This window comes from Sebastes umbrosus, chromosome 16 (genome assembly GCF_015220745.1).
Source record: "Sebastes umbrosus isolate fSebUmb1 chromosome 16, fSebUmb1.pri, whole genome shotgun sequence".
Classification (NCBI taxonomy): Eukaryota; Metazoa; Chordata; class Actinopteri; order Perciformes; family Sebastidae; genus Sebastes; species Sebastes umbrosus.
This window is the reverse complement of record NC_051284.1, coordinates 12,481,439-12,507,378: the sequence shown is the minus strand read 5'-3', so window position 1 is coordinate 12,507,378 and position 25,940 is coordinate 12,481,439. Positions and strand designations below refer to the sequence as shown.

At 41.0% G+C, this 25,940-nt stretch overlaps 2 protein-coding genes across 5 annotated transcripts; one reads left to right on the top strand and one right to left on the bottom strand.

Annotated features, from left to right (window-relative positions):
- Positions 1-821: 821 nt before the first annotated feature.
- LOC119474375 (TOG array regulator of axonemal microtubules protein 1) lies at positions 822-17,453 on the top strand. Of its 2 annotated transcripts, none has more exons than XM_037746379.1 (23): positions 822-1,101; positions 2,786-3,966; positions 6,163-6,229; positions 8,033-8,161; positions 8,359-8,622; positions 8,696-8,979; positions 9,057-9,280; positions 9,661-9,755; positions 9,842-10,006; positions 10,117-10,182; positions 10,342-10,511; positions 10,615-10,783; positions 11,523-11,759; positions 12,121-12,244; positions 13,155-13,260; positions 13,502-13,737; positions 13,855-14,013; positions 14,874-15,000; positions 15,093-15,208; positions 15,370-15,553; positions 15,689-15,908; positions 15,992-16,078; positions 16,183-17,453. In XM_037746379.1, exons 2-23 carry the CDS (start codon positions 2,932-2,934, stop codon positions 16,434-16,436), a joined length of 4,518 nt encoding a protein of 1,505 aa, XP_037602307.1. In that variant the 5' UTR covers positions 822-1,101; positions 2,786-2,931; the 3' UTR covers positions 16,437-17,453. The 2 variants fall into 2 exon arrangements, with proteins under 2 accessions (XP_037602307.1, XP_037602306.1); XM_037746378.1 differs by having other exon boundaries at positions 10,612-10,783.
- Positions 17,454-17,952: 499 nt separating this feature from the next.
- Positions 17,953-24,756, bottom strand: ccdc28b (coiled-coil domain containing 28B). Of its 3 annotated transcripts, XM_037746382.1 has the most exons (7): positions 24,420-24,756; positions 22,771-22,846; positions 22,197-22,628; positions 21,237-21,406; positions 20,877-21,031; positions 19,814-19,836; positions 17,953-19,694 (listed from the first exon to the last, which is right to left on the bottom strand). In XM_037746382.1, exons 3-7 carry the CDS (start codon positions 22,427-22,429, stop codon positions 19,640-19,642), a joined length of 636 nt encoding a protein of 211 aa, XP_037602310.1. In that variant the 5' UTR covers positions 22,430-22,628; positions 22,771-22,846; positions 24,420-24,756; the 3' UTR covers positions 17,953-19,639. The 3 variants fall into 3 exon arrangements, with proteins under 3 accessions (XP_037602310.1, XP_037602309.1, XP_037602311.1); XM_037746381.1 differs by lacking the exon at positions 22,771-22,846; XM_037746383.1 differs by lacking the exon at positions 22,771-22,846 and having other exon boundaries at positions 24,436-24,756.
- Between the last annotated feature and the right edge of the window lie 1,184 nt (positions 24,757-25,940).

The following is a 25,940-nucleotide window of genomic DNA, read 5'->3' as shown; positions in this document are numbered from 1 at the left end:
GATTTAATGCAAAAAAAGTGAAGGTATCAAAAACACATTACTACTTTGCAGTTAAATAATTAACAATGACTTTATTCCAACAGGAAGAGTAAATAATGCTTTGAAAAACACAACAGTATAATTTCTCATATATATATTTTCTCATGTCTTGTCATATGGCATGCTGTATGTTTGTCATACTGTACTGTATCTGTGCTGTTTGTGTCGTTTGTGTGGACTGTGTTTTTATACTCTTGCTGCTGCCTCTTGGCCAGGTCATCATTGTAAATGAGAATTGGTTCTTAATTGATTTTACCTGGTTAAATAAAGGTCAAATAAATAAATACAAAATAAAATGTACACAGTGGTGGAATAACTAATTACTTAAATACAATTTTGTGGTACTTCTACTTTACTTGAGTATTTCCATGTTCTGCTACTTTCTACTTCTACTCCACTACATCTCAGAGGGAAATATTAGACTTTTTTACTCCACTACATTTATCTGACAACTTTAGTTACTTTACAGATTCAGATTATTAATACAAAATATAATCAACTAATAAATAATGTAATATTATAGATTAAACTACCCAGCAGTATAAAGTCATTAAAATGAGCTCCACCTTAACCAGCTGCAACATTAAAGTGATGCAAACATTAATGCATCAATAAATTAGAATACAATAATATACATTATTCTGCATAATGAGTACTTTTATGTTTGGTACTTTAAGTATGCTAATATTTGTGCACTTTGTCTGACTCTTCATCACACAGTGTGTATATAATGCTGCAGCTCGTGCGTGCTGATGATAGAGCGAGCAGCCTGGAGAACTCGCGTCACCATGGAAGCGCTCAGTTTGCGACATGTATGCGCCATTTTGCTGCCTCCTCTCTCTCTGAGTGTGTGAGTGTGTGTGGTCTCTCCTCTCTCTCTGTGTGAATACCTCTGTATCTTTCAAACACTCACAGCTCAAACAACCAGGAGAGGAAAAATGTCTGCACTACTTCAGAAGAGGACTGTAACGTTAGCATGACATGGACATTTGGACGACGTAACATCAGATAGTCTCGTCGAGCGTCGCGGAGGAAGAAGAAGACCAGGGGGAGAAATGAAAGGTCTGTTTTCTTGGTGTTTTTCTAACTTTGCTAGCCCAGTCAGCACAGCACGAAACCACTGAAACTACTATTAGTTATCTAGTTAGCTTAGCACCAGTTGAGGTTCTATGTAACGTTAGTTAGCTGCTTAACGGTAACGTGTAAGTTAGTCAGGGATTGTAAACCCATTGAAGGCATTACTTGTGGCTCTAAGGCTCCAATAGACACACATAATGTTACACTAGCAGATCATGTAACGTTATAATACAGCAGTAAAGGTTATAATATGAACCAATACACTAGCAGGGTGATAATGTATGGTAATAACACAGTAGTAAAGGTTTATATCACTCATTCTGCTGGTAACTATCGTGCTTGACAAGCCACAAGTGGTTGTGTCCAGTCTCTAATCCAACGTTAGTTCATGATGATCATAGTGAAGGAGCAACAAGACACTCTCTCTATTAAATGCATAGTTACATGGCTGTGTAACATGTTTATATAAACTGGGGGGAAAAATGTTCTGGTGGTTGGTTCTCATCCTTTTATATCTTGAGGTCCACGTCTGATTGTTAAAATAATTCCCAAGGACCACCTTCCCAAATAAATGAGCTATAAAATATTTGTTATATGCCACTGTCAGGTGTACTGACCCACATACATATTCGGCTTCCCCTCTCCCATCATTCCCTGACATTATGAATCCAAACTATTCAGGGTCACATTTCCACACCACACGCTTTGGAGCTTTTACTGGTGCAGGGTTGTCTACCAACATCACTTTTCATTAAAAAGAAAACCGCTCCATTTTGTGTCACTGCATCTGTGACATATATGTCTGTAAAGGGGAGACTCATGGGTACCCATAGAACCAATTTTATTCACATATCTTGAGGTCAGAGGTCAAGGGACCCCTTTGAAAATGGCCATGCCAGTTTTTCCTCGCCAAAATTTAGCGTAACTTTTAAGTGTTATTCAGCTTCCTTCCTGAAAAGCTAGCATGGCATGGTTGTGACCAATAGATTCCTTAGAATTTTTAGTTTCATATCATTCCAGTATCCTTCCGCTAGTTTTAAACCCGCCAACCATTTGACAGCACCTCCGCGGCCCACTAGTTGGCACTCTGAGGCCCACCAGTGGGCCCCGGCACAGGGGGTTGAGAATAGCTGCTCTAATCTAACGTTAGTTCATGATCGATCATAGTGAGGAGCAACAAGACACTTCCTCCATTAAACGCCTAGTTAACGTGGCTGTGTAACATGTTTATATAAACTGGGAGAAAAAAAGTTCGGAAACTTGTGTTTGGTGAATTATTTCTCTGTTGTTACGATGCTAATTGGCATTGTATTTTACATGGTTGGAAAGCCTGTTTATTTACCTTCACAATGATGTCCAACTTGTAAGGATCATGCATTTGTGGGATGAGCAGCACAGCTGATTATGTGGGTAGCGCCCAAGAAAAATCTGCCAAAATGCTCTGCCAATGGTAAACAGTGTATTCTCCTGTTGGTATTGACTCTTGTTTTGAGTTGTTTGGTGGATTGGATGATTGAACTCTCTATCAGTAACAAGGAACAAACAAGACATATTGGCTATTTCACACTTTATTCATTTAATACATTGTAATTACGAAGCCTTTTGCTCCTCATTTTGCTCTAACCAAATGGCAATTCTTACCTGTTAATTTTCTGTTTTGCATTCACAGCTTGACAAACAGGAGAGTGGTTTTCCATCAACCAACCACTCAGGATGAAATCACCAAGTAAACTGGAGGAATATTATTGTCCTCACAGGATTGTGTCTGCTTCTTTGGATTCTCAAATCTGAGCACAAACCATATAACATAAATCAATGATGATACCCGGATTGATCTCCCAGGAGTTACACCAGCTGCTTCTGGACCTGAAGAATTACCAGAATCGCACAAATGGGGTGGAAGAGCTCAAACACATCCTCTCAGAAGTGGACATTAAATCAGTCCCGTCTGGTAGCATTGAGGAGTTCATCAACTTTCTCCCTCGACTCCTGGATGACAGTAATTTTAAAGTGTTGTATGGCACCTTGCAAGTTTTAAACTTGCTCATTCAGAAGTTAGACATGGGCGTAGACAGATATTTCAAACACATAGTCTTAGTGGCTCTGAAGGCCCTCGGGGACACTCGCACCGTCACCAGAAATGAGTACATGAACGTGTTCCGACAACTGATGAAAACTGTTGCACCACAACAAGTGTTGGATCTTGTCACTGGCAACTTGAAACACAAGAATTCAAGGGTTCGGGAAGATGTCCTTAACGTCATCATGGCAGCTATGCTCACTCATCCTAGGAAAGATTTCAACATCCCCAAGCTTTGTTTGGAGGTGGCACCATACCTGGCAGACAGCAAGAGGAAGGTCCGCCACGCCGCCCTTGAGCTGTTTGCTGTTTTTGACTATTGCCTCGACACAGGGAAAAAGCAGCCTCTAATGAAAGCGGTGGACATGGTTGAACTCAACGAGGATGCAGAGGGTCTTATGGCAGCTGTGCAAGCGAGACGAGCGAGGCACGTCCTCCCCAAACTCTCCTCAGAGGGGGTAGTGGAGTATGGCTTGGTGGCACCCAAACCAGGACACCGGTGCACCCTGCAGTATGGTTCTGGAGCTGATCTGGACTGGGTGATGAACGGAGGGCGGGTAAGCAGTGCCAGGAGCCACAGAACTGAACCGGACTGCGACCGGTTGTATGGCTATGGCAGCTTGGGCTCCCTCACTGATGACCTTCCACTTCAGAGGAGGATCGTCAGCGCGGGTAAAGGGAAGAACAAACTACCCTGGGAGATGTCGAGCTTCTCATCCACTGAGAATGAGCAGCAATGCAGTAACATGAATGGAAAGTGCTCTGAAAAGGTGGGGTCCATCAGCACTGTTGATGTTCTCTCTTGTGATAATTAAGCCATCTGGGACCCAGATTTAGCATGTGTTTTGACTAAGTCTAAAATAAGACATCTTACAGGGATACCCTGGTGTTTTGTAGGTTATTCTACCCAGAGAACAGATGGAAATGTTGTCCTTTTAGTTCCCATTGATTGACATTAATGAGGCAGCTATTGACTCAACAAGCAGTGTTTTTTTTCTCTAAAAATACTCTTTGAAATCAAAAGCAATCAGTGCTTAATCAGTCATTTGTTAACTGCCTCTACAGAAGGTTTAAGAGCACCAGAGTGCTTTTCATATTGACTTTGAAATTGCAGGGTATCTTATGTTGATTTGCTCTCAATCAGTCAGCAAGTGCAGTCAATGCAAATATTATGAAAGAAATGTTTGTGCTTCCCTTATAGTCTTTTCCGCCTCCCTTTAGTTTTGCTTGGTTTGCAGAGGAATGATAAGGCTAAACCTCCGCAAAAATTAATTCATCTTCAAAAGTCGGGGGTGTTGTTTGTTTGTTTACTGTCAGAATTGCACACTTGTTGTTCGAACAAGCTGAGTCACACCCAAAGGCACCGGTCCAAAGAGAAATCTTAGAGGTGTCACTTTCCTCGGAGAGAGTTTGGGTGGGAAAAAACCTAAATATAGCTGTATCTCTCATGATGCAGTAGTGCAACAGAGAGATAGCTATATCTTAACACATCTTACGACACAGATCTGCAGTGTCCTCATCATGTCAATCAACCTCTGCTTGTGCGTATGATTGCGTGTTGTCTAGACAGCTCATAATGCTTGATGAGAGGTTTTCTTTTCTTTTCTTTTCTTTTTTTTTTGCATTAGAAATTAATCCGTATCTGTTGACTAGGTAACAATGGGCTGAATTGCATCGTTGAATATATGGCTCTCAATTCATTGTAAAAAGAGGGAGGAATAGAAAGGTAAAATCTCAGAGCACTCCGGTATCACTGACACTATTCTTGGAAGAAATGCAGTAGGTGACTCATTTCCCTGCACAGCGACACCGTCACAGCAACGATGAGCATCCGATGTCTTGAGAATAAGCTGTGTGAAAATCATGGTGTTAACTTACCACTTTGTTTGGTTAAAGGCTGTAATGTGGAATACATACTAATAGGGCTGCAACTGACGATTGTTTTCATTGTTGATTAATCTAATCGATTAGTTGTTTGATCTATAAAATGTCTGAAAATGGTGAAAAATATCGTAAAGTGTTTCCCAAAGCCTAAGATGACGTCCTCAAATGTCTAGTTTTGTCCATAACTCAAAGATATTCAGTTTACTGTCATAGATGAGTAAAGAAACCAAAAAAAAGTCACATTTAAAAAGCTTGTCACAGAGAATTTTGTCTTTTTTGTTTCTTAAAAATGACTCAAATCGATTAATTTATCATCAAAAGAGATGGAGAATAATTTATTGTTTGACAACTAATCGATTAATTGTTGCAGCCCTACATACTATAACACATTTTATTAGCTAACACACTGGAATGATTTGTTAAACACAAGCCACTACCAGCTCTATTCTAATAATATCCATTAGTTGTTTCACGAGGTATTAATTGACCATATTTTGTTCTGGAAACCATTATCCAGCTTAGAGCCTCCATTTGGAAAAACCTTCTGTTTACAGCAGTGTCTGTTTCCCAGCAACCCCATTACCACACGGCACACTTACTGAAGGGGGCGTGACACTAAATTGGTAATTTCACGGGGTTATGCTTGTAAAACATGGCTTATTTAACCGCTCTAGTGTTGATTGCAATCACACCAAGTGCTCCACATTGAGTGTTGTTTATCAGGTTGTAGGCAGCGGGACTAACCTCAGCCACTCTCTCTCTCTCTCTCAGAGGATGAGATGCAAAAATCTGTCATAATTCTATCTCTACTTGATTTATTTATCTTAATCAAAGTTTCACAGGTTGCAGTTAAAGTTTCATGAGAACAGTAGATGTGATTTGCAGTTAAGTCTGTTTACAGTAGCAGAAGATCCACCCAAAAGCCAGAGTCTCTTGTCTGAGCTGGAACCTATGCTACATCCTTTTGTTCAGGCCAGTGGATAGAATTACACTCAGATTCCTGTTTGTTTAAGGATTGCTTTACATTGAACTTCACCCTCTGTTGTTGCTGTTAAAGGAAATCATTTTCTGTCTACTAATAGGTGGCCAATGAGGATTTCCTCCCCCTGTCCAGGAAGCTGAGTCCAGAGACCTACGTACCCAGTTTCAGTAAGTGCCAATACTACCTCCTCTCAACATAACACTCACATTTATTCCATACGAGCCCAGGTGACAAGTACAGCTGACTGGTGGTCATCATGGTCAACTTCAGCCGGACTCAATATAGAGCAGCTCTAAATGGGATTAGCATGCTGAGTCAGAGGAGTCACCGTGCCACATGTCACCAAAAGCCCTGAGATGTGCACAGCTGCAAGGCAGACAAGTGTCATACCAGTTTCACAACATGCCAGAAGAGACCATTACGTTCCCAAACTGTTTAGTTTGTTTCTAAACTGTAGCCTGCTGGAATGTTACGTACACAATGAATCCTATCAGAAAATAGTCGTCAAACTCTATTAATTTTACCTTAAAATGTTCACATGGACAGATACACTGTATGCTCTACGTGGAACAACTTTTATCCTAGTACATTCAGTAAACGTTTCAGAGCATGTCGCAGTGAGGCAGGATTATTGTGTGAGCATAATCCACCCCGAAATGTTGTAAAACGTAGGCCTTACTACATGGGATTTATACTCTGGGTGCAATTAGCCGATTGCAATAGAAAATCAAGCCCAGCAAATGTGTGGCATTAGCAAAGGGTCGTAGGTTTATAGCAGCTTGTCAGTGCTGTCAAGTTAAGAATGACCTGCCAACAGCAGTAAAAAGAAGCCCAGTGATGGGGAATCAACAGATTTTTATGAGCGGAAAGGCATTGTTGCCTACTTAATTGCCAAAATGTTATGTTTCAAAATGTGATTTGGTTTCTCACCTCAGTGAATTTTATGTAGGATGTTGATTCATTCATTCCAATGCTTCTACTGTACTTTATGTAATCTGTTCACACGCTCGTGGTAATCCTTAAATTAAGATTTTAAGTGTAGTAGATGTGCTTGTGTAACGTTACTGTGTAAATGTCTGTTTTTTATGGCTACTGCTGTGTGTGTGTGACCTCCTCCTCATAGTGTTCCCGAACAGTCTGTTCTCACAGGCAAGACTAGATTTGAAATTTTTTGAAATTACGGTTACAAGGTTTGCCAGCATTATTTACCGCCCCAGATAAGCAAACAATCTAAACATTAGTGTAATCTCTCCAATGCCTTCAATCCTCGGTCAAGATCTGTTTTTTTTTTATAATTATATCTGAATTTAAGGACTGTTCAAGAAGAAACATCTCAGCCAAAAAGTTCAGGGACATTTGTTAATTTTGCTGGATGTGGACATTTGGTCCAGCACAGACATTAAATTATGTATTAAATAAGGTTTTAGAAGACCCTGGAAAGAGTAGAACTGACCACCAGAAGCATTTTTCAAAAAGGCTAAATTCTTCCCCATGATACCACCAGATCGAGCTCTTACTGTAAATTACATTCAGCATTGGGATAGTCTACAGTTTTATTCTCATTTGTCATTATATGTGTTAAAAATGGGATTGATCATGTAGCCCTGAATTCTTGTTGGCGAGCATTCTTCAGTCACTCTGAGCTGTGAGTCAAAACCAACACAGAAAGACAGTAACACCCCCCAACTTCAGTCTCTCTGGGTTCACATCAGACTAATAATTAATAATATATATAATTTACTATAGTACAGTATATGATACAGCTTGATGACAGAACATAAGTGAGTATTGTAACCTCAATAAATTAAAGAAAACTAAGTATAGTGACCACAATTGTATCCCCCTCTGTACAATACACTTTAAAATCATTGGTTTCCAGAGGGGTTGTTACTGTCATGTAAGTTGAGTATTGTGCAACCCTTTCAGGTTTAAAGTGTGTGTATAAAGTGCAAAATATAATTTCCATCTAGGTTCTGCACAGCCTCAGAAGCCGCAATCCTCCAGAAGGAGGGAGTCCCCTGCACGCCTCAGAAGAAGTGGAAGCCTCAACTTAGACCCCGACATCTTTAAAACCACCAACTTCTCTGACCCAGATGTTGGTAAGGAATCATAAAAATAATCTGCTTGTTAAAAACCCTTTAAAGTTCCCTATGAAAGGTAGAATAACAAAGCACTTGAGTCCTTTTAAATGGACAGTTTTCAACACCAAGACAGTCATGAACCATATTTCCATTTGGTTACCGTTTATCTACTCAGTATTTCATGCTTCCTGACGTGTGAATACTCTGTCTCACAGTGGCACCAAAGGGACGTACGCTCTCGAGGAACCCCAGTGTCGAGCGCACGTTCTCCCTCCCCTCGAACCCCACCACATCCGGATCCTTCCTGCTGCCCTCCTACCCGCTGGCTACACTCCCAGGAGGCGTGCTTACTCCGACACTCTCCCGCCGTCGTGCAGACTCCTCCCTCTCTATGTCCAACACATGGCCCAACAAGAGAGAGAACAGCCCTCACCAGCGAGACACCAGTCCCTGGAGAGACACAACAGTCACAGCAAAGGGTAAATTTAGTAGAAAAGTCTTGTGGCCTCTTTGTATCATCTGTTTATTAACCTCCATGTTCTACCCCTTCAGGAGACCATCCTTCTAGCAGATGCTCTCCCCGACCTCTTCGCGCCTCCCTCGTGAGTTCCTCCTCCACTTCGTCGTTCCGCCGGGCTCTGAGCAGCACCAGGGCAACTCTATCTATCTCGCCAGTTGTCCCAACAGCAGAGCAGGTGCAGTCCCATAATGGCCAGAGGTCCTATGCTCCAGGCAGCCCTCAGAATCAGCAACTAGAAAGGGATCTTCATCTGGACCCTGATGGCATCAATATGGCGCAAGATCAGCAAGAGGATGATCCTCTGGACATGCAGGAGGTCAGCAAACACACAGTCTGCTAGTCCAGGGGGGTGAAGTTTGGCTCCATTAATAACATTCCTTTCCATGCCCACAGATGCTGAACTCCCTGCGCTCGTTGCGCAACAGCGCTGCCAAGAAGAGGGCCAAAGTGAGCCTCAGCAGTTCAGATCCAGACAGCCCTGACTCTGCTGTGAGGATGGACCTGGGTCTGGACTCACCATCACACACCTCTCCAGTGCTGACCAGCTCAGCCAGCGAGAGTGGTCTTTCCAGTCTGAGCTCAGTCGCCAACTCAAGCTTCAATGGCATCAAAACCAGGTAAAAGATTTGCATTTTGCTGCATGTTTGAGTAGATTCATACATCTTGATATTGTGATTGATACAAGCTTTATGCATAGACTATAGGTGCCTCCTGTAGACTAGATGATCTGATTGGATCTTGATCCATCGTTAGCAAAAGTTCATAAGCAATATTAAGGGGAAAAAAATGATGTTATGGGGATTACAATATGTCCGGACATTAGTCAGCTCAGGCACCTGTTTTTATGCCTCAGTTAATTGAGTAAATGTTGACACGGTGTCAAGTTAAAGCAGCAATAACCTGGTACCCATCTGGGGGTGTTTGACAATGTGTTGAACAGTGCTAACTGCTAAGCAGTTTTCTCGCATAATTTCTCACTCGTCACATCTGTCAACAGTTCCGGAAACTCTTCAGGAATGAAACCTCGCATTGCAAGAGTGCCTTCTGCAAAACTGAGGTCTTCTGTGTCCATGGACTTCAGCAGCCTTCAAGGTATAAAAGGGAGGACATGGTTTTGCATCTGTTTTATTGTTTAGATTATCTTATTTACATCTTTGTTCTCTTGTTTTTTTTTCAAGGATTGTCTCAGAGGAACGAGCTGTCGTCTGAGGTGGGTGTCGTTGGCCAGAGAGTCACTTACTCCAACGGAACAATCAAAACTGAGGAAGAGGCAACAGGACCGTCCCCTCCGCTGATCAAACCAGCCTACCGTGAATCCGTCAGAGCTCTGAAGCCTGCTAAAGGTCAGTCAACGGTGATATCAAACTGAACAGAGCTTTTTCCTGGATTTACCTGGTAACAATATTTTGTCAGCTTAAATAATCAGTCAGTATACATCTCCTTTGATTCTTAGGATCTCAGAGCCACAGCAGCAGGACCTCACCAGCCACGGATATGCCTGAAGGAGTCATTGGGAGAGGTATTATTCAGTTGTCCAATATTCTGTTTTGTTGGCATGGTGTTCTAGCTGAGTGCTGTTTTACAACAGATTGAATGGCAAGAGACATGTTTCCCATGTCCACCTGTCTGAAAATACATTTAAGCTAACTGCAGATGTCCCCCTCACGCTTCGTCTTAGGCATGTTTGGCACCGCAGTGTCCTCCAGCCGTCCAGGAGTCGCCTCGTCACTCGATCAGGGCGATTTTGTAGCCAAACCCCCCACTGATCCCTCAGGAGGCATCTACAGCCACGCTCTGTCTGGCAGTCACCTAGATGGCGATGACAGCCCACGTCCAGACGAGGTTAAGGTTAGTCACACTTCGTCCAGCGTTAAATCATACGTACGTCATACAAAGTTTCCGGTTACCAAAGTCCCATCTGGTGTGTTTTCTACCACTGCGTGTGCAGCAGAGGGTGAAGAATGCAAGATTTAATCGGGATAAGACGCGGCTGCAGTGTCTGGATCAGCAGGAGGGGCAGTGCGCTCAAGCGGACCACACGCGAGACAAGATTCGCCACCGCGTCAGACAGATGCTGTCAGACTCACCCACAGAGGAGAATAGAGTATTAATCATCAAAGGCAAGAGAAGGATTTTGAAACCTTAACCAACTGTTTTTTACTTTGCTTAAAGGTGCTATTGATAACATTGATAACATTCAGCCACTAGATGTTGCATTCTCCCGCCCCTGTTCTATTGCATTTACTTCACAACAAATCGTTGCCAGTCAACCTCAACCATTTATCCGTTTTTGCCACACTAACTGACCCAGAGATACCACGTGATACTAACGTTATTTTACTATTGGCTCATAAGCCTTGTTAGAAGTGGGAACCAAACATTCAATATCTTCCACAGAGATAAACAAAACATTCATTTTGGACCTGCCAAAATTTTAAATTTTAAAATGAGTAAATCACAATCATAATCTTTTTTTTTTTTTTTTAAGGAAAAGCCAAACTTTTACAGCACCTTTCTAAAGGCTCTGTGGATGTATTATTTTTTTGAAAATATTCATCTACAATAAAATGTTATCAATAAGACCCTTAAATGTATATTTCTTTATAATGTGGAGTTTAAGTTTAAATTCGAGCTAGTTTTACTTCTTCTGATTTTTACTATTGTTTATAAACAAGCAAATAACACAGCACGTAATACAGTATACGTTTATCACTTTTGTTGCCATATTGCACTAGAATTGAATCATGCTGTGCTGTATTTTATAGTATCCTCTTTAAAGAAATGGTATCATCCATATACTGTATGCAGCTCATCATTTTTGTACCCAGAGACTTGAAATGTTGTTTTTTTCTGATGTAGATCTGCATCTTAACGGCAGCACACTGGCTTCCACCAAAGCAGACTTTCTCTCCGACGAGTCTCCCATCAGCCCCATCAGTCCTGTCAGCCCACCAGTGCCCCAAAGCCCCATCAAGTGCTTCACTCCGCCCCACCAGCCGAGCCCTCCCACAGTGCCCCCCAACCCCAAAAACCTGTCCCGTCTTAGGAGGGCCCCCAGTCTCAGCAGAACCCGACCATCGCTGTCCCACAGCTCAGGTTAGTGGATCTAAAAACAAACCAAAAAATGTCACTATATTATGTTGCTATGTATCATCTCCCAGTTGGTCTGACACCGGCTGGGAATTTAGCAGTATCCCAACACATTATAAATAGATGAACCAGTGCTTCAACAGGTCTTTGTTTATAGAAAATGTTGGAACATTAATTAGACCGTCAGAGCCATCGGTGCATGGGTGAATAAGATGTTTGCTCTGGGTAATGCGCCACAATGCTTTTGTTTTGACAACCTACCGTTAATGCACCGCCGCCCACACACACTGCTTGTTTTCAGACTGATAGAGACGTAACATGAGACCGAATCTGTGTGTTGTGTGTGGTGTCTGACGGGCCATTTTAGATGAGCTGTCCCCTGGCACTGTGGGCCCCAAGAAAAATCTCTCAGAGCCTCCAGAGCTTTGTCCGTTTTCCAAGCCTGACCTGGCGCTGACGCAGAGCTTTAACCTGCTGAGCTCCGAAGACTGGTGAGAAACACGTGCATGTTACAGTATCTCAGCTGTACTGCTGTGGAGGACAATAGTTTGGATCCATCATACTGATAAGTCAAATCCAGGGGTCCTGCAGAGGTTTATAAAATATAGAATAGCTTGAAAAATGCATATGACTGGTATTAATTAGCTAAAGAATAACATTAAACAAACATTAAACAAAAAAGTGGCATTTATCAACACAAAGTTTACTGAAAGAAAAGACAAAAATGAAACCCAGGACTCTCAATAAAACTAAAGAACCAACAAACAAAAGAAAGCTGCAGCCTCACATCAAGCTGCCAACTCCCTTTCCCCTTCCCCTTACTGCAGTGAATGAATTTTACCTTCTCATTCTCACCTAACTGGAACCTACCACCCGCCCATCTCAATCTATCTATCCATCCATACCAATGAGCACACAAAATATTACAGAATGTAATTTACTACAGAACTATCTTACCTATCTTCCTCCATCTTAACAGAGCCCATCCCCTCTCTGCTAAGAGGACATAATGAGGCAAACCTGTTTGCACTTTCCTTGATTGAGCTGCTGAGCAGCTGGTCTACCCCGACATCCCAGACAGAACAACAACAAAATCAGATGAGCCCATAAAACAAACAAAACACGCTTGTGTCATTTATACCCCTTAATTAATAATGTATTACATAAACTGAAACATTAATAATTAAGTTGACACAAAACCACTGTTAATGTTGAGGAACAGGGCCTTGTGAAAAGGGAGACAGGCAACCTTTTCATATGGGGTAACAATATCCTTAGCTATACATTTACTGTATGTACCTTTATAAAGAAACTGACACAGCCACTGTCAGCATATATCATACTTAATCTTTAAATTTGGTCAAAACTGGCAACTAACTGTGTCTCTTTTTTTTACATCAGGGAGAAGAAGATCGAGGGTCTGATGTTCCTGCGCAGTCTGGCTCTCTACCACTCAGACACACTCCAGGGCAGGCTTCACGATGTCTGCCTGTCTCTCATTCAAGAGGTACTATAACTTGTTGCATAACACTCTCACATCATTTTTACTGTTTCATTTTGCTGGTTTACTCCACCTGAACTTGAACTGCTTCGCTCCTGGTTTATATATTAATATTTGCAGAACATTTCTCAATCTCATAGTAATTAGCGGTATACATATTCTCAGCCTTGACTGACTGGCAGGAATGCTGGAATGAGCCTGTTTCCCCGTTAGGTATTAATAATGTCCCCCTCATTCATTCATTCAGGTGAAGAACCTGCGGTCGAGTGTCTCCAGGGTTGCAGTATGTACGCTGGGCGACCTGTACACCCACCTGCAGAAGGCCATGGACCAGGAGCTGGACGGGACAGTTAAAGCTTTACTGCTGAAGGCCGGGGAGAGCAACGCCTTCATCAGGCAGGATGTGGATGCAGCACTGTGCTACATGGTGCAGCACTGCACACCAACTCGTGGCATCAATGCTTTACTCTCTGGGGGACTCGGGTCAGTATGCATCTCTATATACACACACAGTGAAGTTGTTTCAATTTTGCACCATTTTTAACACCAAATAAAATATTTAATCTTTGATTGCTGAATTTGTTTGCACTCTTCTGATAGTCACCTCAGCGCAGTGGTGAGGAAATGCACCGCCCAGCACCTGGCTGTTCTGGTCGACAAGGTTGGTGCTGCCCGTCTTCTGTCTGGAGGTAAAGATCTCACAGACAGAATCTTACCTGCCGTCACCAAACTCGCACAAGACTCCTCACAGGAAGCCAGGTATGCCACTTTGTTTTTGTTGCTGCATGTGTTTAAAGTTTCAGAGCCATTGGGCCTCATTCATGTTTGTGCACACAGATTTGATTTTAACTTTTGCATTTGCACCGTGATATTTAAAAAAACGAAATATTAATATCTTGTTAATAATACACATATGATAATATTGTGTAAATAATCTAACGCGTCTTAAATTCATTTTATATATCCTATACAATTATGGTTAGAGACTCTCTCTCCACCTCCCTACACATTTGCAAAAAAAAAAAACGATAAAATGCACAATAAATAAAGTTAAAGATGAATTTGACTGATAGCATTATTATTCCTTTTTATTATCACAATAATATTGTTATCATGAATTCTTTTGGCCACGATAATTGTGTAGTGAAAATCTGATATCATGAGAGCCCTAGTTGGCACACGCCATAAAATCCACTTAGGGACCAGAAAAATCGGCGACAATTAATCTAATGCAATCCAAACTTATAATTGTCAGTTTTTGTTGACACTATCAGAGAGGATGAGGTTGTCTATTGGGTTGAAGTATTTATAATATTTTATTGCCCCATGTATGGGAATAGAACAAAAAAAAAAAAATTGAAAAAAAATTAAATGTAATGCAGTACAATACAACATATAAAATACACCTGCATTATGGTTGATGCATGATTTACTGTTACTGAAATAGATATCTCAAAACAAAAGTAGCTTTTGCTACTCAACCGCTGATTTGTGGCCGTGACATCTGCTAGGCCAAATATGGCATCGTCGCTGAGAAGCTGGAATTTACACAAAACAGACACTGTTAATATCTGTACTTTGTTTCTGAGTTCTCATTATCATAGTGGTTCAACCCACAGGTACTTTGGCCGTCGAATGCTGCTGTCCCTGTCGTCCCACCCCGATTTTGACAAGATCCTGGAGAAATATATCCCCGCCAAAGACCTGCCGACTGTCAGAGACACCGTCTTCACTCTCAAGACGAAGGTACAATCATTTTGTGTTTCTAACATTTATGGTGATTTTGCTAAAGGTCGCACCGTCAGCTTACTTGGAGATTGTTGGGTTGTTTTTTTTAGGGTCTTGGTGAGATGCCCCAAGACACCCAGTCAGCCAGGGGTAGACGCTCCCTCCCAGGCAGTGGTACAGTCAGGGCCTCATCTCTCACCAGAGAGCCGCTCAACCAGACCAACAGGTGGGTGTAAATGTCAACAGCACTGCACTAAACACTACATTCAGCCTTTTAAGCAGAGGTGTAGATAAACACATAATGCAAATAGAAAGTACAAAGTTATTCATATTTTACTCACGGGTTTATAAAAGTAAACCATTTGATATATTTTGCATCATCTACAGGGAGACTAACAGCCATTACAGCTGTAGATCTCAGACTCAAAGTATTGCAGACAAGACCGAATACATCAATCAGATCTCAGGTCTGCTGGGTTCAAAGGACTTCAGAGAGAGGATCAAGGGAATCGACCAGCTAGCGACTGACTGCCAGCACAACCCCAACATGGTCATCAACAGTATATATCCGGTTAGTACTAAAAAAAATGTTTTCAAATCCTATAGATCTCTTTGTTATGGGTTACAATTACCAACATACAACCCTGTTTCAACATGAAAACATCACCAAAGTGTCTCTCGTTCACATTTTGTTCCCTTCTTTCAGGTGTTTGATGCGTTCAAGGCCCGGCTGCAGGAGTCCAACAGCAAGGTCAACCTGTACGCCCTCGAGTCTCTACAGAAAATCATCCACTCGTTGAAGGACAACCTGTCTCAAGTGGTCAACATCCTGGTCCCGGCGATCGTGGACAATCACCTCAACTCCAAGAACAACGCCGTCTACTCTGCTGCTATCGGAGCTATTAATGCACTTATCTCAAATCTCGGTACTCGTTTTGAGCATTCACATATTTCTGATGGGAGGTAAAATTAGAGGCTCAGGTCTAATTCTCGTTTGTTTCCATGACAGATAACATACTTCTTCTCCAGCCTTTCTGCACTAAGGCTCAATTTTTAAACGGCAAAGCAAAGGTGGATCTTATCGAAAAGGTCGCAGGTATGTTTGTTGTAATAAATTCCGAACACTTTTGTTTTTGGCTCTCCAGTTGGTTTGTATGTCTGTCTGACCAACTCTTTTTTCTTCTCACTTTGTATTTCCAGATCTCGTGACAGAGCTCTACCCTCGCAAGCCCCAGATGGTGGAGCAGAAAGTGCTTCCCTTGCTGTGGCACCTCCTGGGCACCTCCACCCACAGCGGTACCATTCATGGCCGCGGCGGCAGCGTGAGGGGTGCTACCGCCAACCTGTGCCAAGCCCTTAACGCCCAGATGGGGCCCGTCCTGACTGAGTGTGCTGCCTCCCAGCCTGCCAATGTCCAAAAAGGTTTGAATGAGGTCCTGAGGACCTTGTCCTAAAGGTAAAACAGAATCCAAACACAACCTAACGTCAGAAGAGAAGAACATTTAACACTGACCTTACTTGAAGACAGAGATGTTCTACATTTCTTACAGTGCCTGCACTTTTATATCAATAAAGAGAAAGTCCTTTAGAAAGTAGGAGCTCTTAATCTTATCTCAGTGAGATTTCCTCTGGTACAGAAGCATGGACAATTGTAACATACTGACATCAGGTCTTACACACACCCAACCTGCTCTCTTTGCACTTTGAAAAAGTAGCTCATTATCATTATAGACTTGATAGAGTTTTACATTTTACCATCCTATGATTGTCATTGCTTTTTTTTTTTTTTTTCATAATCTAAACATGTACTGTAGACAAATCAGAGACACTATAGCAGAATGTAAGATGGAAATGCACAAAAAGACGGGGAAGAAGACAGGGACCTGAAAGATGTATATTTTTGCTGTTTCATCAGATGTGATGTGATATTTTCAAAATGTCTTATGTAGTTTTGTTTTTTTTGTGAATTGAGATTAACCAGAATATTACAAAATACTTTTGTACAGCTCAAATGTGTATTTGCACAGTATTAGCTTAATCTGTAATCGTATGCTGTATAATGGCACAGTTTCTAATTTATCTATTGTGTAATGGTTTCAAAGTCTTGTTAATGATGTGCTGAGTTGGTACCGTCTTGTCTTTTTTTTTTTTGCATGACCAAAATTTACTGGCAGGATCAAAATGGTTTATATTTTTGTTAAGGAGATGTATATGTACACTGATGCCTAGATCACGGTTGGGTTGGAACCAGTTCTCCCGGACGGGGACACAGCGTGAAAGGAAAAGGAGTTTTTACTCCAGCAGTTGCCTAAGAAAAGAGTAAAGGCCCAGATCTGATTGTGTCTCAGTATAGTGCCAGTCTTCAAGTAGCCTTTTAACTCATCTATTGTTAAATTATATTGAACTTGTTTGTGAACAAGAGCAAAGACAGATTGATATATAAATAAAGTGTTTTATTTCTGTAAAACCAACTTCCAGGTGACTCATTCAGATTTTAATGGAATTGGGAAAGGGGTATTGAGAGGCTTTGACCACATCTGTTAAGGTCTAATCTTGGCCGTTGCATTTTGTTTTGAAAGGTGAATAGGCCTTTTTCACAGAAGACATTTTGACGTGTCACAGTAGGAAAAGCACAAGTGTAAATAATGAAATAAATGATGGCTGAATTGATTCCAGGTTCAAGGTACGGTGCATGCTGGCTCACCGTCACTCTCACTGGAACACTTGAATACAACAGAGCCATCGTTAGTGTTATCAGTAACACCTGTGCTGTTCTTACTATGACAAGTAAAAATGTCTGCTGGGAGAAACTTTTATCCAAGAAACACATTATATATATTTACCTTTATTCATGGGTCCATTTGTTGAATACACATGACATTCTTCACAAGTTTTCTGTTGTTTTGACTCCCTAATTCATATGTAAAGCTAATGGATAATAATTATCCCTTTTAATGTGTAAAATAACAGAAAATTGCTGACTGGGAAGGATCTTTGATGGAGTAACCAGAGTAGAGATGTATTATGTGACTGGAGGCCATAGATATAAAACCGTTTGTTTTATAGTATACATCTATTAGGGCTGACCCGAATGCTTCGAAGCTTCGACCGTTGCCATGGTACTTGACCTCCAAATCAGTATTCAAAATACTTAGTTAAAAAAAATAATAATATATAAGTATGTAATAGTAATGTATAAATCCCAGAATAGCCATGAAATAAGGAATAGTCCCACATTATTCTCAAATGTATTCCGCTGTTTTTTGTGTGTATAGGTGTGTGTTTACAGTAGTGTGGCAATGAAACGGGGGAGATGGAGATAGAAGAACATGTCAGCCTGCCACGCTGAACTGCTCTGTGAAATTTTTAATACTTCTCACCGAAGCTTTGAAGCCCAAAAAATGGTATTCGGGACAGCCCTACTATCTATGGTGGAGGCTATACAGGCCAAGGCCTTAGAAAAGAGGCTTAGAAAGCAGTAAAAAGTCTCATATTACAGTTTTAATAACCAAATGCACCAATGCTTTGACATGCTTTGATGTCTCAGATTAATATTGGCTTGTCAGGGATTAAATATTATGGCCAAAGTACATCGCTGCCAAGTTTGGAATTAAATACAACGCAAATCATCAACTATAAAAGTAGCTGCCGTTTTTTAAATCAAACAGTACAGAGACTTATGCCAGCCGCATTAGGGTGAATGTGCCACCCAACAACACAGTATCATGAGAGACAAGATTCCCCGTGACCTACATGTTCCAGTAGGTGATTTTACAGCACTTCAGTATCAGGGTTGACTAGCTTGTGCTTTGGAGGGATGCTGCTACTGGGCCCTCAGCCTAAAGGCAACCCTGTGTCAACAAACGGTGTCAACAAATACAGTAGCGGGACTGCACATTGGCCAAACATATATACCATTTTACATGCAAGTTCATCAAACATACACTTTGCATCTTCTCAAATAGTCCCCTCTGAAATGCAGTTATAGCAAAGATTCACCCCGCTTTTATTAAACCCAGTCTGTATTCAACTTTAAAAGCAAAGCTATAAAAATGAAGGAGAGTATTCAGAATAATAGCAAAAGTGTCTCTTTTAAAGTTCTGAGCTAACCACAGTGGTGTTGTCTTCAAGGGTCACGTGTGTCTGCTTTCTTACCTTTGCTAACAGACATACCTTCTGAAATGATGCAAAAGACAAGGCATATTATGAAATCAACTTCTTAAACTGTCATGAAATTTGCTTTTTGTGATGGAAACTGGAACACAAATAGAGAACCAAAAGACCTGGATTCAATTATTTGTTCCCAAATGATGTCACTAGTAACTGGAGCCAAGTTAGCTGATGCCAAGAAACATGCTGAAAACTTAGATGAAATATGTTGTGTCTAACTGTTCAGTAAACCCTCTGATCGTTTCTTGTGCCGTGAATGAGGGGTTTATGGTTTTGGTTTGAGTGTTCATTTAATGCTCTGCTGCTTTGAGTCACTATATTGTTCCCTCTGCTTCACCGACCAAATGGAAAATCAGCTCCTCCTCCTCCTCCTGTGGATCTTTCCATTCTGTTACTAAGGCAGCTGGATCAATGCCATGGCAACCTGGACTGGCTAGATGTTGGGAGAAGATGAGTGTGTGGTCGCCATCCTCCGCACCTCACTTTGTCAGGGACCAGATGTCTTGGGCAGGTCCTGGTTCTCAGCTAGGTGGAGCTTTTGTCTGAACGCAGACACGTTAAGGATTCACACTTTGAAACTGAAAATATTTAAAACCAGTCTGCGTCTAGAGTGCTGGGTGATTCCAATAAATATACAGTCATTCATTTAGAAAAAGGATACATGGAGGTGCTGAGCTCCTCCAGCTGCAGGAACAAATGGGTGTGAGGTGTATCGAAAATAGAAACAGACAAAAATAGGACATGATGTTGTTGTACAGGGCACTAATCACTAACTGTGATCATATTACACAACAGCCTGTGCGTGTCAGCTCAATATTTGAATTGAACCTCCCATTATCCGGCTACGTTGTTTACAAAAGCAACTGGTCAACTTCCCTTCTTATCTACACAAAGGAAAGTCACTTCACAGCCCATCTGCTCGGAGGCACAATTATCCACCGCTGCTACAGCTAGCGAGTATTCCTGGCAGCAGTATCTGTAATGAGCTGAAGGGCCTTTTCTCACCTCCCTCTCACACAGCGCTGCAATTTCCCTTCAGCGAGCAGCATACCAGCCCCCGGAGCGGGTAACTAGGAGCCACACAACAAGCTAACAATAGAAACTCTTTCAAGGCATTCTTGGACAACACATCACTGTTTGTGCTGGATAATAATAACATTTAAACATACTCAAAACTCTGTTATGTGATTCATCTCATCTCAAACAGGCATATCTGCTTTACTGGAAGGTTCACAGCAAAAAAGTGAAAGGGAGTAAAAATAGGTTTGGTGCATACAATATACTGTGTGTCATGAGCTTCACTCATTAACACTGCATACGTGTGATAAATGCCTTACTCTCCTCTCCTTACCTATTCCCCTCATCAACTATTCCATGACACTTTGTGGGCAGTTAATAACTAAACTAAGTGCTCCCGTGACCTAATCATTTAACTCTCTCCTTGTTTTATAATATATTGTTTTGGTGGAAGCGTAGCTCTGCTGTTGGGCGCTGATGTTGCAATGGAACGAACAATTGACTTTCACTTCTTGGCAATATACGTTTGGATGGAGGGGGCGGGCTTTATGACATATATACTGCAGCCAGCCACCAGGGGGTGATCAAGATGTTTTGGCTTCACTTTTGGGGAGCTGTCACGTCGTCCATCTTTATATATAGTCTATGATCAAAACAAACAACACAGTTGAGGATGACCTTGTGCTGCTGCTGTGGTCTGTGCTTACGTTACAGAGCAGGTGCTCCAGGTTGTGGTCGGAGGCACACTTCCTCTGGTCCTCTGAAAGCTCCTCCACGTGGCTGTCCAGGCTGAAGTGCAGTCGTGCCAGCTTCTCCTGCATCTCACGCACATGCTCCAGTTGCTCAAAGGAGCACACCTTACCTAGAAAACCAGACAAGTGTAACTTTTCTAAGTGTCACCTCTTTTGGTTGCAGGAGGATTAAAGCAAAGTCATAAGTATTTCCATGGCACCAGTATGTAAATATAGCACCACAGCTATTTGATTTCAGCCACTTTTCAACTGGCTTTCTTTTCAGCCCGTAACAGAATAGTCCCTCGGTGGCCTCTCTAATGAAGGTCATCTTACCGAAAGCCTGTAGTTTGCCTGAGTGGAAGTCGTTGAGGAGGTTGAGGAGGCCTCCCTCCATCTCTCTCACGTCTGAGACGTCTGTGAGAAAGGAGTGCTGCAGGGGGGAAGACTGGACTACTTTACTGGGTCCTGCAGGCTGGGGGGCCCTGGGCTTCTCCTTGTGGGGCCTGAGGGGAAACAAACAGAAACATCACAATCATATGCATACCTCTAAGGACCGCACTTATCCTTTCATAAGGCAGTACGGGGAAAATCTCCCTGTATCAGAATGTTACTGTGGGTGGAGTATCTTTAACCCATTTTGACAGGATGGATTTACGAGCAAGGAGCAAAGGTTTGTCCAGCAGTTTGTAGTGATTACGGGAGAGAGCTACTTATTTAGAGGGCAAACCCAGTAGGAATACGGATGCTTTCTTATTGTGGTCTTAAAAGATCCCGCTCAATTCTTGAGCTATGCGACTCCAGTATCTAGCAATCCGATTGCAACCCAAAAGCCTGTTGCAAGTGAAGGTTGATTGCACCAGATGCACTGCCTCCTATCAATCTTCATCATTGTATTCATTACCTATGTCACTTTCCTTACATTTAAAGGTGAAATGCAACTTGCCTCATCTATTTGTGCTATTCCCTGAAAGGCTTTTGACAACCCTTAAAGTGAGATTACATAGTCACACTTTAAATAACAATTCTAATGTAATATACCGTATATATTATCCAAGAGTGTAGTATGTCTAATTCTGAGGCACTCCAAAAAGCTGGTAGTTGCTAATTTTCAAGACTATAAACACATTTTCTACTATACTCAGATGTAGCTGTGGTGGAGATACTGCACACTGTACTGTATGTGATCTCACATTATCTAATTTAGAGAGTTATCTGTTTGAAAAATGAATGAGATTATAGGACATAAAAAAGGGCAAAGAACATTTGCAGCAGCGGTTACATTATGACACAAACCTGGTGGTCTTTGGTGGCGCTACGACGGCGAACACCTCTTTGGGCTGTCCCGGCGCTCCTATGGACCTCTTAAACTTGCCTCTGTTCTTGGGGGAAGGGGGCTGCGGCAGGCCGAGAGAGAAGGTGGCACTTTTGCTGGCAGGCATGATGGTGACTTTGCGGGGGTTGATGGGGGGAGGTGGGGGCTGGGGGAGAGACACCTTTGGGCTCCGCTTCTTGCGTTTATCTTCCATTATTAGTGTTTTAAGTGACGCTCTCTGGGGGGCTCTAAGATGATGAGGGGGCACTGCCTGGCTGGTGTACAGGACGTCCTGACTCAACAAAGGTAGGAAGTTCAAAAACCAGCAGCCTTCCCCTCCCTGAGAGAAAGAAGGGCTCTGAGGAGGGTTGTGACTGTGCCAAAATTAGTGCTGCAGCTCAGGATGCTCCACTCTGCAAAAAAAAAAGAGCATTTAATGATGCTTTCATTAGTTTAACAGCATCCCCAGGTTATCACAACGATATATCTGTCACAGACAAATATAAATCATCAGCGTTAGTAGGGGCGGTGTGGAAGAGTATACCACTGACCTACCTGCCTAAATGGGATTGCATTCAGATGAAAGTTTGAATTGGAAGCAATTTTCTGGCTTTTCTATCATAACGCTTCCCTGGTGGTGTAAAAAGAGGGGAGTGAAACACTGGCCTAGAAAGATATTTTTAGAGCAGCCTCAAAGTGGACAGACCTTAGAGAATATGTGTGAACTGAAGGACAGCTCTCCATTATTGTTTTGAGGACTTTTTCCAACCAAACAAACCGATAATATGTTCCACAAAATGATCAAGAAATCAGAACAAGCTACACTGCAGCAGCAGGCTTTTATCTCTTACTACTTGAATGCACAGATGGGTAACATGAGGAGCGTGCTGTCTGTTATACAAATGGACCTATAGTGTACGCAGCCTCTCAGACAAATGTCTGAAGGAGAAAATCAATACACTGCTTTATTATTGAGACTTCCCTATTGTAGGATAGTGGTCTTTTTTTTTTTTTACTTTCAGCAGTTTCTACAATCATCATCACATTCTTTCGAACTGTATTTTCATTTTACAGCTGTCTCTTTGTTTTTACACAACATTTCACAACTTAAAACAAGGGGTGGGGGGAGGAAACACAAAAAAACAAAACAAGACTTCATCTTAAACTATAATTTCAATTGAATTCAGAGTAAATACTGGATCATTCCAAAGAATTAAAATGAAATAAAGTAAAATAAATAAATACATTTAAATAAAAATAAATGTGGTGAAGGGTCGGAGGTTATGGAGGGGAAGTGTGTGGAAGTGTATGTGTTGTATGTGTGTGTGTGTGTATGTGCTTAGAATGATGACATGGATCAGGAAGACAGAGATACAAGTATGATCCAGGATATATAAAAATATTCAGATCACCGATCACTGTATTAGAATGATCATGGCAGGGCTCCACCTTTTAATAAATGTGTCTTTTTGGAGTCTTAGGGAATAGGTTATTTGTTCCATGTAGGATAGTGATCTTTAAAAAGTCTTATCTATTTACACTCCAGAAAAAACAACTTTTACAGTGTGAAGCCAATTAGATGGAATAGCCCTGCAATAAATAAAAATAGTTTACTATAAATTAAAAGAAGTATGACAAGACTTGTATTTGTTGTTCACTTATATATATATATATATATATATATATGGTATGTTATATTGTGCTCATTGATATTAGTACAAACTATTACAGCAGTAGAGTGGTTGTTTATTGTTATATTAAGATACAAAGTGAGTGCACTCATCCCATTACAATGGGATGCAATCATTGTTATAATAACAGGTTATCTCCTATTGTTATAATAATAGCTGTATATCTCCTATTGTTATAATAATAGCTGTATATCTCCTATTGTTATAATAATAGCTGTATATCTCCTATTGTTATAATAATAGCTGTATATCTCCTATTGTTATAATAATAGCTGTATATCTCCTTAACACTGCGTCAGCCTCCGTTCAAAGTATAAGCCAAAGATGGCCACTACAGTAATACACAAAGGCAACTTTATACACTGAAATCCCTCTTTTCTTTGGCTTATGTCGACCCTGTAGTGAAGCTGCTTTAAGAATACTATAGTGACAGCATATTGTTGAATTCAGTGTGAGAGAAGACGACGTTTAAACAGATTTATCGTCTAGGAATGACACAAAAATACGACTTACCCAATCAATTACGCACCAGAGAGCACACAGAGAGCGTCACATTTCTCCTCCCGCCATATAAAACACGTTTGTGTATCATATGAATGAACCTTTATAAAACCACAGTGAAGTGTCTCGTGCTGCACCAGCTTTAGTGTTAATGGTACAATGATACAATGTAGCGCGCTGCATCGATGCGTTCGGTTCTGTTGTCTTTGAGCCGTCTTCTTAAAGGGCCAGTACACCACCGCCAAGTGAGCAGCAGCAGCAGCAGCAGCAGCAGCAGCCCTGCAGGTGAGTGGTTATAGTGTCACTGTGTTTACCCTGTCACACAGGTGCAGCCCAACAGCATGCTGGTGCTGAAGACTCATCAGCTGATGATGTAAATATCCTCCTTCTATTATAGCCTGGAGGGTTTGCCATAGTTAGAAGAAGGTACTACAAACAGGCCACATGGTGACGCCAATGTTCTCCATCTTTCTTTACTATCTCTGACATCTTGAAATATGACATACATTTCACACATTTAACCTTCATACGCATACACTTGTTGTTGTTGTTTTTTTTTATTAATAATAATAATAATAATAATAATAATAATAATCTTATTTGTATAGCACCTTTTCTAAACCTTAGTCAACGTTAGTTGATCTATTGGTTTATTTGTATTAATAATGATAATCTGAATCTGCAAAGTAAATATTAACTAATGTTGTCAAATAAATGTAGTGGAGTAAAAAGTACATTATTTCCCTCTGAAATGTAGTTGGTTATAAAGTAGCATAAAATGGAAATACTCAAGTACTTCAAAATTGTTCTAAATACAGTACTTGAGTAAACGCACTTAGTTACTTTCCATTACTGTATGTTGCCTGAAATCAAGAATTGACCTCAAAGGGTGTTATAATCTGTACAGCATGCAATTTTCTTACGCTCTCATCTCTAATAAGATAAAGAAAATACCTTTAGTGGGGGAAAAAAGAAAAGAAACTTCAAGAGCAACAGAGGAGGGATCTGTTTAAAGCAGCTTTACGATAAATGTAATACTATGGATGGAGAGAAAGGCCATGATCATTTCAATTTCATAATTGTTCCATTTAATCCTTGCTGAATACTCAGGGTTGAAATTTCAACACCACTAAATTTATAGTATTGAAATCATTTACTTTGAAAATCATCCATTTTAATTAATTTGGTGAATGAATGTCTCCCTTTGAAATTTCCAGAGGGGGATTTCAATTTTTGCAATCTAAAAAATATGACTCATGTTGGTTTCAAATTTGAATTTCAACATTTTGTATTCAGTGGTGATTAATTAGGATTCAGTGTTAATAATCTTTTCTTCCATATTGATACTAAATAGCTGGAAGAAAAAAACATGTAATGTCGTAATTCAGCAATTGTGCAACATTAAAAAAAGTTCTCAGCAATGAAGAGTCAATTGGTGCACCTTGTCAACTGAAATGTACACCTATTTGCTGAGAAATAGTTCAAATTTTAAGGCCTATTGACGTCAGAACGGAAAAACATTTGAGAAACAAA